At 37.2% G+C, this 16,955-nt stretch overlaps 1 protein-coding gene across 5 annotated transcripts in view; it reads left to right on the top strand.

Moving 5' to 3' along the window:
- Positions 1–14,357, top strand: part of LOC127447109 (glutaminase kidney isoform, mitochondrial-like) — a 77,399-nt gene extending 63,042 nt beyond the window's left edge. For 3 of the 5 annotated variants that reach the window (XM_051708677.1, XM_051708676.1, XM_051708675.1), the window contains exons 15-18: positions 10,900–10,961; positions 11,044–11,120; positions 12,314–12,377; positions 12,526–14,357. In XM_051708677.1, the coding sequence (XP_051564637.1) occupies positions 10,900–10,961; positions 11,044–11,120; positions 12,314–12,377; positions 12,526–12,682 (360 nt within the window). In that variant the 3' untranslated portion in view covers positions 12,683–14,357. The remainder of the gene's footprint in view (positions 1–10,899; positions 10,962–11,043; positions 11,121–12,313; positions 12,378–12,525) is intronic. The other 2 variants (XM_051708678.1, XM_051708679.1) reach the window with 2 other exon arrangements.
- The last annotated feature ends 2,598 nt before the right edge of the window (positions 14,358–16,955 follow it).

The following is a 16,955-nucleotide window of genomic DNA, read 5'->3' as shown; positions in this document are numbered from 1 at the left end:
TTCTGTATATTTTCTTATAGACCATCAAGTATTTTTTGGTGAAAGTCAAGGATTCGTACAGTCAGACTGGCTGCTAAACAGACTGTATGTGCTTCTCTTTTGCACTACGATTGAATGTTTTGGTCATACATAATTAACCCCATCTCGCAAGCAAACCAAATTTGTATAAATTGTTTGTAATGCCATTCTTATGTAAATTATCTCATTACATTCAATGCAGCATTTTTTTCAACGAGCATTTGAACTTACACAATATTCACCATTTGAAATTACAATGATATCCGTGTCATTAAAAATACTCTAGAGGCCTTAACTTGATGGCGATGCTGTGGATTGTTTTTGCCAGATGCCAGGGTGACCTTCTTTCTCACCTTAACGTTACAGTGTTCAGCTCTAGAATTTCAACATTAACCCTTAAAACATAATGTAATTTCAGTGCAACCTTGCAGTCCAAAGCAACTTTAAAAAACAGACTTCTGCGAATTCATGTGAATCATGCCATTCCTAATTAAATGTTGTTCATTTACAGATTTGTCACAATATGTTCCAATTAATTCTTTTTCTTTGTGACTCCGTGTTCTGAGAGAACTTTTGCAATATGTGTGTATCACAGAGCTCCACTAGTACTGCTCAGAAGCCAGTTTAAACCTGCTGTCAAGCAATCTTTGCAGTCTTTCATTAGGTGAAATCAATAACTTTACAAACACTCTGCTCTTGTATCTGCCCTCATTTGTATATCTACTTCTATACATTCTCAGATTCTATTGCTGGAATTATTGTCAACATTCATACACCTTATTTATGTTTCAAGATTTCGGTTCATATCAGACAAAGTTTTTATTAAGTTTTAGAGTTTGCTTTAATCATTGGAAAAATACTGCCCTCATCAGGAAGTTTTGTATATTTTTGTTTTAATGTGGGGTTTTTAAAAACCCACATTTAAATTTTTGTTTTCATTATATATATATATATATATATATATATATATATATATATATATATATATATATACAGTTGAAATCATAAGTTTACATACACCTTAGCCAAAAACATTTAAACTCAGTTTTTCCAAATTCCTGACATTTAATCGTGGAGAACATTCCCTGTCTTAGGTCAGTTAGGATCATTAATTAATTTTAAGAATGTAAATTGTCAGAATAATAGTAGAGAGAATGATTTATTTCAGCTTTTATTTCTTTCATTGTATTCCCAGTGGGTCAGAAGTTTTACATACACTTTGTTAGTATTTGGTAGCATTGCCTTTAAATTGTTTAACTTGGGTCAAACCTTTTGGGTAGCCATCCACAAGCTTCTCACAATAAGTTGCTGAAATTTTGGCCCATTCTTCCAGACAGAACTGGTATAACTGAGTCAGGACCTCCACAAGTCTGGTTCATCCTTGGGAGCAATTTCCAAACGCCTGAAGAACAAGCCGAAGAACACCATCCCAACCGTGAAGCATAGGGGTGGCAGCATCATGTTGTGGGGGTGCTTTGCTGCAGGAGAGACTGGTGCACTTCACAAAATAGATGGCATCATGAGGAAGGAAAATATGTGGATATATTGAAGCAGCATCTCAAGACATCAGCCATAAAGAAAGCTCGGTTGCAAATGGGTCTTCCAAATGGACAATGACCCCAAGCATACCTCCAAAGTTGTGGCAAGGTCAACAAAGTCAAGGTATTGGAGTGGCAATTACAAAGCCCTGACCTCAATCTGATAGAAAATGTGTGGGTAGAACTGAAAAAGCGTGTGTGAGCAAGGAGGTCTACAAACCTGACTCTGTTACACCAGTTCTGTCTGGAGGAATGGGGCAAAATTCCAGCAACTTATTGTGAGAAGCTTGTGGAAGGCTACCGAAAACATTTTTTTTGTAATTAACATTTTTTATTAAATCTTATAATAACAAGAAACATACACACACACAACATTTAAACCCCACAACCCCCCCTCCCCAACCCCCAACCCCGCCTCCCCAAAAAACAATCCTGTGGTCACACATCAGTAAATATATACATACACATACACACACACACACACACACACACACACACACACATATATATATATATATATATATATATATATATATATATATATATATATATATATATATATATACATACATACATACACATACATATACATACATAATAATCATACTCACTTAAAAACTATACTACAATACTCTCTCCACACCCCACCCGAGAGCCCCCCAAAAATTCCAAATACCTGCCCCATTTCCGGACAAACAAATCTAAATCACCCCACCTTCCCACTGACACCTCCTCATAAGCCGCTACCCTCCCCATCTCCGTGCACCACTTCGGATATGGGGGCGCACCAGCTGACCTCCAACCCCTCAAAATAACCTGTCTGGTGATCATCACACAGGCCAGAACCCAGTTCTTAATATGGCCATCCCCCACATCAATGACCGCCCCATCGCCCAGAACACAAAGTCTGGGGCAAAACAAAACCCGAGTGCCCACCACGTCACACACAAAATTCTGAACCTTCGACCAGAATTTCTGGATCTCGACACACCACCAAAAAACATGGGCCATGGCTACATCCTCCAATTGGCATCTCCAGCAGGTGGGTGTGTCTTTAAGACCAAGCCTATACAGTCTAGAGGGGGTCCACTAAAATCTATGCAAAATTTTGAACTGTATAAGATGCACCCTTGCATCTCTAGATGCAGACTTAACGTTTTTAAGAATCTTAGCCCACACTCCTTCCTCCAATGCCAAGTTGAAATCTTTCTCCCATACTCTCTTGAGAGAAGTTAAGGCTCCGTCCCCCAGACTCTGAATTAACAGGGAGTAATACACTGATGCCTCATGACCTTTTCCAAAAGCCGCAATCACCTCTCCCAAAGCATCTGCCTCCTTAGGGGGGGAGTGTGCTACTCCCAAAAATAGTACAAAGCAGGTGGCGCAGTTGTAAATACCTATAAAACTGAGGTCTGGGGATCCCAAAATGTTGGAACAAGTTTTCAAACGATCTCAACACTCCACTTTCATATAGGTCACCGAGTGTAGCAACCCCCCTCACAATCCACTCTGGCCAGCAGAAAGGGGACTTGCCAATACAAAAGCTTGGGTTCTGCCATATGCACTTTAGGACACTTTAGTCCATACCGAGTGTAAATGCGAAATAACGGGGTGTAACTTTACTTTTCCGATTAGTTTGATAGAGATGTTTTGTAATGGCGAAATAGGGGCAAGAACTGCCTGTTCAATAACAAACCAGGGAGGGGCTCTCTCAGGTGGAAGTGACCAATCAGCCAAATGTCTGAGACTGAACGCATAGTAATAAAATCTTGGGTAGGCCTAGCCCACCTTTGTCTATCGGCCTATGTAACTTATTAAAATGCAATCTGGGACATTTACCATTCCAAATGAAGGACTTCACTATGCTATCAAATTGCTTGAAATAAGAGAGGGGGAAATCTACTGGGAGAGACTGTAGCAGGTAGCTAAATTTTGGAATACAATTCATTTTAATAACATTAACCTTCCCAATCATCGATAAATGTAATGAAGCCCACCTGCCCACATCGCTCGAAAACCTTTTTATTAAAGGGTCAAAATTAACTAACTAAATCAGACAAATTTGCTGGGAATAAAATTCCCAAATACTTAATGCCCTGTTTGGGCCACTGGAAGGCGCCCGGCTGGAAAGCCGTTACTGGACAGTACGCTGTCAGAGCCAAAGCTTTGGATTTAGACCAATTGACTTTGTATCCTGAGAACTTGGAAAAGGAATTAATAATTCTGTGGAGGCAAGGCATAGATCTAGTAGGTTCAGAGACAAATAATAAAATATCATCTGCGTAAAGCAGAACCTTATGCGGCACACCTCCCACAACCACCCCTGGAAAATCATTCTCCTTTCTTATCGTGGCTGTTAATGGTTTCAGGGCAAGACAGAACAATAATGGGGAAAGAGGGCAACCCTGCCGAGTGCCCCTATCCAGAGTAAAATAATCTGAAATTAATCCATTTGTTTGTACCGCTGCTGCAGGGTGTCTATAAAGTAACTGAATCCAACCAATAAATGTACTCCCGAACTCATACATTTCCAAAATCTTAAAAAGATAATCCCATTCTACCATATTAAACGCCTTTTCGGCGTCAAGTGAGATGGCAGCGACCGGAGACCGATCATTCGCTACTGACCACATGATATTGATGAGACGCCTGATGTTATCAGAAGAGCTGCGGCCCCAAATAAACCCCACCTGATCTATATGTATAAGAGATGTCATAACCTTACTTAATCAGTTAGCCAAAATTTTTGACAACATTTTTACATCTAGTTGGATCAGGGAGATTGGATGGTAACTTTTACACTCGCTTGGATCTTTGTCCTTTTTAAGAATCAGGCTGATCCGGGCTTGTGTCATAGTTGGAGGAAGCTTTCCATTCTTTAATGATTCAGTATAAACTTCTAACAAAAGTGGAGCCAGTTCTGTAGCATAGGATCTAAAAGATTCTGTGGCAAAACCATCTGGCCCCGGAGCCTTGCCAATAGGTAGGGACTTAATTACCTCGTCAAGCTCCTCCAAGATTATCTCAGAATCAAGAGAGTTTTTTTGCTCAGTCTTCAGTTTAGGAAGATCTAATGGTTGCACAAAGTTTCTAATATCTTCCTCAGTAGATGAAGATGTGGAACTATAAAGATCAAGATAGAACTCTTTAAAGGCATTATTAATATCAATGGCTGAGTTAAAAATTTCACCACCAGCAGATTTCACTGAGGGAATGATAGAAAGAGACTCTCTCTGATTTATATATCTAGCCAAAAGCTTCCCTGCTTTGTCCCCTGACTCAAAGTATGACTGTCTTGCCCTGAATAACCAAAACTCCACTTTCTGCGACAAAATAGTATTATATCTATATTTCAATCGGGTCATCAGATGACATACGGCACTTCAACTGTGCATCTGCACTTTTAATATTTCCTTCCAACTCCACGAGTTCTCGTGCTTTGGATTTTTTGATGAATGAGGCATACTGTATGATCCGACCCCTAAGAACCGACTTAAGTGCCTCCCAGGCCACACAGAGGATACAGAGGACCAGTTGGTCTCCATATAAACACTGATTTCAGTCTTTAACATTTGTTGGAAATCAGGATTTTGCAAAAGGGATACATTAAGGCGCCAACTATATGATTTCTTTTTCTCTATATGTGGCAACACCTCTAAACACACCAGGGTGTGATCTGAGACTAAGATGTTTCCAATTGAGAAATCAACAACAGATGAAATGAGGGATTTGGATATTAAAAAAAAAATCCATTCTAGAATAAAATCTTATGGACTGATGAAAAAAATTTATAGTCTCTACTAGATGGGTTCAAAAGTCTCCAAATATCTGTAAGACCAAGATTTTTACACATCCTGTGAAGCATCAATGTTGCTCTAAGGGGCTTACACACTTTTGCTTCACTATGATCAAGGACTGAGTCCATCAAAAGATTAAAGTCTCCTCCCAAAATTATATCATGAGGGGTGCCAGCGACTTGCAACATCCCTTCAAGATCTATAAAAAAGCCCTGATCGTCAGCGTTAGGTGTGTAAATATTAGCCATAATCAGACTTTGCCACTGAATTTCTGCTAAAACAATAATGACTCTTCCTAATTTATCATTAAACTGTTTGAGACATTTGAATTGTAAATGTTTATTTACCAATATAATGACTCCCTTGCTCTTACTTGAGCCAACACTAAAGAAAACATGTCCACCCCGTATCTTCCCAAATTTTTCAGCTTCCTGCGGGGAAAGATGCGTTTCTTGAAGAAAGACTATATCATATTTCTTACATTTAAGAAAATAAATAACCTTCCTTCTATTTATGGGGTGTCCCAACCCATTCACATTCCATGTGGAGAGAGTTAGTACACTCATATTAGCATTTGACAATTTGATATAATAGAAAAAATAAATTGTGTGCCAAAAACAAAATTATGAAGACCACATTTCAACATTAATGCAACAATAAAACCCCGAACTTCCCCCCAAACAAAACAAACAGAAAAAAGAAAAACGTGCGCATTAACCCCACGCACGAAAGCGCCAACCGGCGTCAATCCCTTTAAACTCAAAGAGTCCATGTACGCCTACGAGAGCCCCCACGACAATTTTGCCATCGGATTGATCAATTTTGACACATTTGTAAGGCAAAATTACATAACATCAAATATTTTGTAAAACAAACCCCAGCCAATAGGCAGAATAAACACAAAGAACGTGTAGACTCATTCACAGAACTGTCTCGAAGGTGTGTTCCTTCACAAAACAAATTCCAGCCGATATAAAGCCGTTCATTTTCCTCGGACAGACAAACGAATCTTCAGTGAGCCAGCTGATGAGTACAGCAGATGACGTAATCATTCCAATGTCCCACGAAAATACTCCACAAATCATACTCCAGCCAACAAGAGGCATAAGCACAAGGAATCTGACAGAATCATCCATAACTGTCCCGAAGTAATGTTATTTAACAAAACAAGCTCCAAACACTAGGCGGAACAGCACAAAAAGAAACGAAACACGCATCCCGGTTCCTCGGATGGTCAAGAGTCAATTCACTCGGAGACCGCATAAAAGTATATCCCATGATTTACACAGTCCGCCAACTTTATAAAAGACATCCTTTGTGTGGGCATGTATATATTTTGCGGTCATCCGTAGTGTCTATTCTCAATCTGCCCGGGAACTTCATTGTAAAAGTGATCTTCTGTCAATGCAAAAGTTTCTTTAAGGAAAAGTGTTAATCCACAAAACAAAACAAACTCCAGCCACTCGGCGGAGCCAACGCAAAAAGAAACAAAAATGGCGCCCAGCTTCCTCTGAAAGCCAGAGTATGTACAGTGAGTCAATCCACTCACAAGAAAAACACCCAATGGTTACTCACCCATTGTTTCAATAAAAGACATTGATTGGGACATGTAAATACTTTGCTGCCGTCCTTGGTGTTTATTCTCAGTTTGGCAGGGAACATCAGAGCTGATGTAAGAGTTTCTTGCATTCCTTGAACCGATCGCGTTTCTCTCGTCGAGTTCGCAAAGTCCGGGAACAAGAAAATATTGTAATTCTTCCAAGAAAGCTTTCCTTTGCTCCTCGCCTGGCACAACACGAGATCTTTATCGGATGATCTAAAAAATTTGGCCAGAATCGATCGGGGCCTATCTCCCTCAGCAGATCTGTGAGCTGGGACTCTGTGAGCTCGCTCGATTTCCAGCTTGTGGCCTGTTATGTCGAGCAGACTCGGGAAAAGCTCCTCTAGGAATTTCACCATATATCTGCCCTCCTCATGCTCAGGAATTCCAGCAATTCGAATATTATTCCTGCGGCTTCTATTCTCAAAATCTTCAAGCTTTTCAAGAACACGTTCCAAATCAACTTTGGTTGCGGCGGATTAGTGGCTAATTCCCTCTCTGATGACTTCAAATAATCGATTCGTTTCTCAACATCTGTCACTCTTGTGACTAACTCAGAGAATTTTTTTTTTCCATTTCCATAAACGTTCAACGTATTACAGCGAGATCCTCCAAGTCCGCAAGTACCTTCGTCAGCATCACCAACATGTTGAACAGTTGACGCTGGATTCCTTCTCCCGCCGCGCTATCCAAATCGAGTCCCCGGTCCACAGGCCTGTCTGGGCTTTCATCTTGAACCCGTAAGTGTCTTTTAATGTCTCCAGAGCCTGAGGATTTTGACTTCTTTGCCATGTTTACCTCAAACAGCAAATGTGTAACTGGGTGTATCGAATTTCACAAGATTATATCATGAAAATAATTTAAAAAAATTAGCAAAGTGCGCAGAGCTGTCTCTCACACGTCTGCCCTTCGCATGGCATCACGTGGCTCCCCGACATTTCACATTCTTAAAATAAAGCAGTGATCCTAACTGACCTAAGACAGAGTATGTTTTCTACGATTAAGTATCAGGAATTGTGAAAAACTGAGTTTAAATGTATTTGGCTAAGGTGTATGTAAACTTCTGACTTCAACTGTATCTCTGCCATAGTTTTGAATCAATTCTGTTTATTTTCTCATGTTCTTTCCTTGTGTGTTTATGCAAATGCCCTGCTGTCCTAGTTTTCCTTTATTGTATCATTAATAAATGTATTTAATCCCATCTCATTGTTACCTGAAGTTAATTTTGTTTCCTTAAGTTTCATTAGTTCTTGTGGAAAAACAAACCAACAAAACATTCTATTCTGCGTGCTCTTTCATTGTACATTGTTCATTTTACTGTCATCATTTGTCTCGAAGTGGCTTAGAAAGTCTAGTGAGATACCGTTAGGTTGTGTTTGGCCTCAATCTGTATGAAAACCAAAAGTTTATAGTGAAAAATATCATAAGAAATTATAAGAGTATTCTAATTTAAATTCTAACTGATCTACTATATGAGAGCTGCCATTCAACACTGCAGCACTAGCTAAATAAATATAACCTATAGGTGTGTTTATAATGTGATACAGTTGGACTGCAAATGACTGATTATGAGATAAATATTATTATTGAAATGACCTGTTTTGGCATGATACTATATGTTTATTATTTGGTTTGGCTACTTTAACTATACAATTATACATAACTCTACAGACCAAACAGGCTCCAGCATCCATCCATCCATCTATCAGCAATGCCCTAGCAACCACTCAGAACACCTTAACTTAAAATCTCACTTCAAACTGCCAAAGTATTCAAAGTACACAATACTTGTGTAAACTTAAAACTTCATATCTTTCTTCAAACTATAAGTATTAAAATTAAAATGCCAATATAACCTTCAAACTACTCCTCAAACTATTTTAAACTTCCAGGCAAGGCTTTTTCCAGCCAAAATGTAAAGTGGGTCTTCACAAACTTTCCATTTGTTATCTCAGATTAACATGCACATTAATGGAGAATAGTAATTACACATCAGCAGACAGGAATAGTGCTTTGCGATTATATTTAAGACGTTCTAGAGGTACTTAATTAGAGTAACCAAGCTACACTGTAACACAAATATATTGCTGGCAAATGACAGCATGACTACAGAAAGGTGTGTACAATATGCTACAAATAAAAAAGTAAACTAAAGTTTAACTTACCATACATCTTTGGTATAGTTTATCCGCTTTGGATGGAGATAAAAAGCCAGTGGATTGGCCGGCAGCAACGAGAGGTATTTCTCCAATGAGGCGACAGTACACAGAGGATTCTCTGACTGCTCAAACATAAATCCTCGTAGGCTTTCTTTGTTTCATTCACCGATATCTTTGTAGTTTTTTTGCGCATTCGTTGAATGACAGTGTTACATACTTCTGACCGTTCTCGTCTTGGCGGATGATAAATGATTCGGGCTTCAGTTGGCGGTTGCCCTCTTTAGCTCTGCGTCCCATATGCAGCTGTACATCAAACCAGACTTTGTTGACAAGACCCTCAGGTGTATTTGGATTCAGTGCTGCAGACTGCTTGATTTTCTGAAAGTCTGCCTCCGTTAACGCAGGATGGTGGGATGTTTTGTCACGTCCTTCTCGGCGAAGATTTTTCACTACTCCAACGAAAACCTTGTTGCTAGTGATAAACTCGGGATCTTTCAACAGACACCAGGATCGGCTGATCGGTGGATCATTTATGTTCCGGTTAAGCCCCACACGTAGGCCAACATAACTGCTGAAACCGTAGGGTTCAACTTTCCCGTTTTTCACAGTGGCATAAAACTGACGGAGAGCCTGGTTTAGGTCAATTTTGGTTATTGTTTTAAAATCAATAGCCAGATCTTTCTCGGCACACCAATTCTGAAAACAGCGAACAGACCACAAAGTCTGTTTAACGGTCCCAGCTTCATTTCTTGACTTTTCCAGTTCTTCAGTTTCTCTCTCATTAATTTCATAGTGTCTGCTTTGTTTTTTATCTTCTTTCTCTGTCCTGTCCATCTCTTTCCACCACTCACACACACGCTTAGACCACACATTAAGTCAAAATGTTACAACAAAATCTGTCATTTTGAAACAATTTCTTTGGCGCAGTAATACTGAATTGTTTTACAGAATCACAAACGGCAGTTGTGCAGTAATACTGATGTAATGCGGTCACAGGTGTATGTTTGTTGAGTAATTTACAGCGGCTTCGAACACAGCTCAACCAATCAGAATTAAGTACCGGAACTATTCGTTTTATAATTTCAATTTTTGTTTAATGTTACAGTTTAAATGTTTATGCACTGTAATACTTATTATATACTTTTGAAATAGGTTTGGAATTGATTTTCTGGTTTGTGATTACATTTTATTTTTTGCCATTTGTACAAAAATGTTTAGTTAAGTAGTCCATAAGTAGAAGAATTTACAGAGGTGAATTGTAAACATGGGCAATGTTTATATAAATTGTCTCTGTTCTTGCTGAGTTTAGGGTTGAAGGTTTGGTGATGCCACCTAGTGGTGCCTTTCTGTCCCTTACTAGTACTTGCCTCAAAGCAGCAGTCAGCATTACAATAAAGTGCACGTCTTTCTTTGCATGGCTTGCTTGGCTTAAAAAAGTATTATTTTTAATTTATTTTTCATAACCTTACAGGAAAGATTTTGCTGCCCCAGTGCAGGACATAATAAATTCTGATGATTATAACTTTAAGTGCTGTTTATCTTGCCAATCTTTTCAAGATCAGACTTGTGAAATGAAATATCTAGTTAACATTTAAATTGAAAGTACACTAAAGTAACTTGTTCATTCACTTAACTGAATTTTCATTGTCCATTTGATGTTTAACTCTTGTCAGTTCTCTATCCATTAGAGCTAAAGAAGCGAAGATAATTTGGAGGCCACCACCTTTCTGCAATCTCTTCATCATAAATTACTACTGTTTCACAAAGGTTCTTTGCTATCATTCTAGGTGAAATCTGTCATCAATCTGCTCTTTGCTGCCTACACAGGAGATGTATCTGCTCTGAGAAGGTACATGGTTGTTAATTCTCTGCAAGTCTTTGAAACATTTTCAGATTTATTTTTATAACATTTTCATTAAATGTGACTGCAGATTTGCGTTGTCTTCCATGGACATGGAACAGAGGGACTATGACTCCAGGACAGCACTGCATGTAGCTGCTGCTGAGGGTACAACTCTACACACATATGTCAGTGTAGTTTGTCACTTAGTAGGGACGAGACACTGATAACCTAAAAAAAAAAAGTGCTGAAGCAAATTTTTATTTTTTGTATCTGCAATGTTGCTGAATCTGCTAATCATAGAGTGAAATTTCAAAATAAACTAAGCTTAACCCTTAAATGCATGGGTGTTTCGCATTACATAATCGGGTCTTTAGCGACCTGGCACGTAAATCTGTTACAAATGGATCTACAAAATTCCCAGATGGTGTCAAATTTTCTAAACATTTTCAAGACAATTACAAAATAATAGGATAGAATATATTCTGATATATTTTGATGTTTTATTTGTATTTATTTTTTATCAAAGAGATGATGCAACAAATATAGAACAGGATTCATTACTTTCATTAGACGCAACTGGCTGTAAAATACATATTGAGCTACACATAACTCATAAGCTACTGTACAAATAAGCTACACAATATGTATTTTCTTAGGCATTTTTGGAGTTTAAATAGACACACAACTTACATAATTTCAGTAGTACACCAAAATGACAATAGTCAAATTGTATTGTTCATGTGTTAAACTTGCTATAGTTTACTAAAAAATTGCTTCTTTGTCAAATAGCAAAGTAAAATGTAAATCAAGTCAACCACTGAAACAACAGCGCCACCTTGAGTAAGAAATAGCTTGTATAATATGTATGTGTGCACACACATGGAATAAATCACCATTGTCACACAGAAAATCAATATGATATAGTACTCATTTGTCCTGTAATAAAGGAATATATATGCCCTATGATAGTAAACTTACATAGATATGAAATCATCATAAAAATATGATTTATGGAAGCAAAAAAAAAAAAAAACAACTGGCACTATTACATATCTAGGGTTTTTATTAACCTATACAGTTTTGGTAATTAAGCAGTTATTTAAAAAAAATAAAAATGTGCCCCTTTTTTCTTTTTTTTTTTACACTATTCAGAAAAGAAAGGTTGAAGAATACTAAAGAGGTATGGGCATAAAAATAAAAAAAAATGGATAAGGTACAGGAGGTGGAATTTTCAAACAAAATAGGCAAAATATATGATGGAAAAAGCTGAAGTAAATGTGTCAAGTCAAACACATTGACGTTTGCTGGGGAACACTTGATTGTGTACTGCATTATAGAACTATTCCCTGTGATTTTAGGACACATTGAGGTAGTGCGGTTTCTGCTGGAGGCTTGCAAGGTGAACCCTGTTCCCAAGGACAGGTGAGCAAACATTCCACTATCAATGTCCGCTTCATTTTCTTTTTATTTAAGAATATTCACTTCCTTATTCTTAATAAGAAATGAATAGAAATTCATCAGTCAAAAGGTGTGGGAACCCTGAAAATAAAAGAAAATTGTTTTCCGCCAGGTGGGGAAACACACCAATTGATGAGGCACAACATTTTGGCCATCATGAGGTGCTCACACTTCTACAGGAGTACAACAGTAAGTACAATCCACCCGTGAATGCTGTTGCAGACAAAGAGACCACTGAAAAAAACCTTGATGGGATGCTGGAGACATAACCATTTCTACCATGAGAGAACACTCTTCATGAACATTCTTTCCTTATTATTAGTGTGCTGTTTGCAAAAAAACATGTTGACATTATATCCCGTGGTTTTTACATGCATTTTGGCTTGTTCTCAACTTCATCATTGCAAGAAAGGGTGTGACAAAATAACTCAATATGAAATGGTGTAATTGGAAACTGTAATACATGCCTATAATTGAAAATTTTATGTTTACATGCCAGTGTTGTCTAGTAAAAGTTGCATAACTTTTCACGATTCACTAAACAGAGTTGGCACTGTTTTCCCGAGGGCAAACAACTACATTATTGTTGAGTTTAGAATGATACTAAACAATCCACTCTGTTAAGTGACTAAGGGGCCATTCACACAGGATGTATTCTTGCGTTCAGAAGTACCAAGCTGGAGTGCAACAGAGCGGAACAAGACGCATGGATCTCGAGGCATGTTTTTTTAAAGATGAAATAGTTTTTATCTGATATGGCATCTTAAAAATGCAGTGCTCATGATGCAACAGCCAAATGACACATGTATACATAGACAAAATAGCACAGACTGAACGCATGTGCTGTGTGAACTGCCCCTAACTGCTGTTTTATTTTCATGATATAATCTTAACTTTGCATGTACTCTTGGTGTAACTGTCATTATTTTCTCACACATTTAAAATTAAAAAATTGTATTTCAATGTACTTCATTATTTGATCATGTTTAACCACTGCCAAAGACATTGTGTTATTTCTGCTAGTCTTTACCTGATATAATTATAGTTCTGTATGCATTCTTTAGAACACACACCTACATGAAGATGTTAATATTATTTATGTTGCCCTTTACAATGTTGGCTGCTTTTTAAATGAGGGGATGATGTTTGCAATTTGAGGATAATAGTGTTATCCACACCTGCAAAACCATTATTTGTTACAAATTCTGTTTAGAAAAACTCTTCTATTTATAAATGTATTACTCCATAAACATTGTGCACTCAAAGTGGATTTAAAGTCTTAAATTACTGTAAATGTGGATTTTACAGACGATAGTTTGTGAACAGTGAAAATGTGTTGGAGAAAAACTTGAAAGAACAATGAAAAACAAGCAGTTGGATGTATGACAACGAAAAGTTGATGGTAAATTAGCAAGTTGAATGTAAACTATTTAAAGAGACTTTACATTATCTAGAATTATTCAATGTTTGGCTGGATACAAACTTACTGAGGCAGATTGTTTGTTTTTTTCTTTCTGATCTCTACAGTCTGATTGTATTCGACTGACTAAAGTGTGTACATGTGCAATTATATTAATGATATAAAACATATATTTTGATGTGCAATAGTAAAAAGTGTGTTAGTAAATAAAAGGGTGTCCTTTTATCACACAAATTCACAGAAGTACCTCCTTAAATTGTTTTTTTTTTTTTTTTTTTTTGCACCAACAGATTGCTTCAAATTGTCTGTAATATTTGACAGAAGTGGTCCTGACTGAATTGAGGTTTAATTCTCACTATGAGCAAACGTAAAAGGAACAAAATAATTGTGCTCTACCTAAATCCTTACGGGTTAGATTGGTCAGAATCACCAGGACATCTGTCTACATCCATCTTTCCTTTAGCTGAGAGGGAAAAAAACTTTATTTTATTCCAAATGTACTGATGGTGTGTAAATGCAACATGCATGGATAGGAAATGTAACACAGAAAATAATATCAGAAGAGTATTGTAATATAATACAATATGTTAATAATTTTCTTTATCAGTATGTTTGTCTTTTCCGTAAAAATACCTAAGCATTTTTTCTTGTTATACGTGCAACTGTCATTAAATTTTGTCAGATTCATGCATAAAACAAGAACAAAATTGGGTATGAAAAAGAAATGTAACATACAGTATTCCCTTAAAACAAGTCCTAATATCTTATGATAAACATACAACTTGTTTTAATTGTGCAAGTCAGCTAAAGCAACCGGTTCAACTAACTAACAGATCAATTGTCAAATAAATGGCTAATTATCAAAGGGATAGTTCACCTAAAAATTAGAATTCTCTCATAATTTACTCACCCTTATGCCATCCCAGATGTGTATGACTTTCTTCTGCTGAACCCAAACAAAGATTTATTGAAGAATATCTCAGATCTGTCCATACAATGCAAGTGAATGGTGTCCAGAACTTTGAAGGTCCAAAAAGCATATAAAAGCAGCATAAAAGTAATTCATAAGACTCCAGTGGTGAAATCTATATCTTCAGAAGTGATATGATAGGTGTGGGTGAGAAACAGATCAATATATAAGTCCTTTTTTACTATAAATTCTCCTCCCTGCCCAGTAGGTGGTGATATGCACGAAGAATGTGAATTGCCAAAAACAAGAAGAATGTGGAAGTGAAAGTGGAGAGATTTAGCAAATAATGAAAATAATAATGACTGAAAGTAAATAATGACTCAGGCAAACATTCTGTCTAATAACTCCATATTGTGTTGCATGGAAGAAAGAAAGTCATATGGGTTTGGAACAACATGATGGTGAATGATGACAGAATTTCCGTGAATAATAATAGTAATAATAATTCTGTAATACATGTTAAATGTGTATTATGTAATGGAATATAGGGTGGATAACGTCCATAATGTCATTTGTGAAAGTAATGAGTTACTCACTACTTGAGTACTCTTTTAATTGGATACTTTCTTACTCTTACTCAAGTAATTATTTATGTTAGTACTTTTACTTCTACTTGAGTAATTATTTTTTTTAAAGTAATTGTACTTTTATTTGAGTACAGTTTTTGGCTATTCTACCCACCTCTGCCATTCACTCAGGACATGTTTTTGCATCTGTCTGCATTGTGTTGTGATTGGTTTATATGTAATCATTAGCTACGCGAACCTCTCTGACTGTTGCGGAATGTGTTTTGCTGTTTTTTCGGCATCTTGTGCCATGAAGCAACATTGATAAGGAGCCGTTCATACAGAACGTGTTTTTGCATTAACCTGCGCTTTTTTTCAATTGTTTTTCTATGTAAACCTACAGCTTTGACCGTTGCTCTGTGTCTAGCTGCTTTTCAGCATCTCACACAGGGGCACCACTTTTTTTACAATTTTTTTTATTTAGATGCAATACATTATTGTGGCAGATGAGTGAAGCATTGCTAAGACACAACAAAAAGTGTCTTTCGAAGGCAATATATTGTTTACTTCCATATTATTCAATATAAGCCTATCATTGGCTTATAGCAATCCATTTTGCAGTTGAATTTGTCAGTCTGTCCAAGACAGATTTATTATAAGGGCTTTTCTAAAGACATGTCTGTGTTCACATGTGTCAGACAGACGCTTTCGGAGTCTCTGACATTGGTTGTGTCACGTCATATACTGTGTTTTACTGTGTGTTTTGTATTTTATGTCAGATTACTTTTCTGATTACTTCAAGGAAAAATTTGGTTGCACTTTATTTAACAGTATGTGTACTTTCAGTATATTTACAGTGTACTTACCCAAGAAAGTACTGAGTAATATTAATATGGTTTAAGGTTAGGGTTAGGTTTAGGGTTAGTACCTAGTAATTACTATAGTTGTTGTTGTCCAACCAAATTGGACCGGTTGCAAGGGAGGGTAGAATCACATGGGGTAACCTCCTCGTGGTCACTATAATGTGTTCTCGCTCTCGGTGGGGTGCGTGGTGAGTTGTGCCTGGATGGCGTGAAGCCTCCACATGCACTATGTCTCCGCGGTAACGCGCTAAACAATCCACATGATAACATCAGATGCGGAGGCAACTGAGATTCGTCCTCCACCACCCGGATTGAGGCGAGTCACTACGCCACCACGAGGACTTAGAGTGCATTGGGAATTGGGCATTCCAAATTGGGGAGAAAAAGTTACCAACAATTTTCACATAATAGTTTTTGTTTTTCCACTCAGTGATTTCAAAATGATGTCTATATTTCCTCCTTGTTCACTGTCATTGTCCCATCAGCACAGAAACACAGAGACAGGCCTACATATGAACATTTTAAATGGTTTCTACATAAATAATATTATTTTAAAAATATGTGTTGCCCAAGAGATGTACTTAAAAGTAATTAACTTTAAAAGTCAGTAGCTGTAAAAATGTAAAAATGTAATGCATTACATTACTTTTAACTTCAAAAGTAAATATATTACAGTAACTAATTACTTTGTAATCAGATTACACCCAACACTGGTTGAGACAAAGCATTGGATTACAGACTGCGCTAATGGGGCCACTTTTTGGATGCAATTTTACTGTCTCT

This window comes from Myxocyprinus asiaticus, chromosome 10 (genome assembly GCF_019703515.2).
Source record: "Myxocyprinus asiaticus isolate MX2 ecotype Aquarium Trade chromosome 10, UBuf_Myxa_2, whole genome shotgun sequence".
Classification (NCBI taxonomy): Eukaryota; Metazoa; Chordata; class Actinopteri; order Cypriniformes; family Catostomidae; genus Myxocyprinus; species Myxocyprinus asiaticus.
This window is presented reverse-complemented; position numbering and strand designations above follow the sequence as displayed.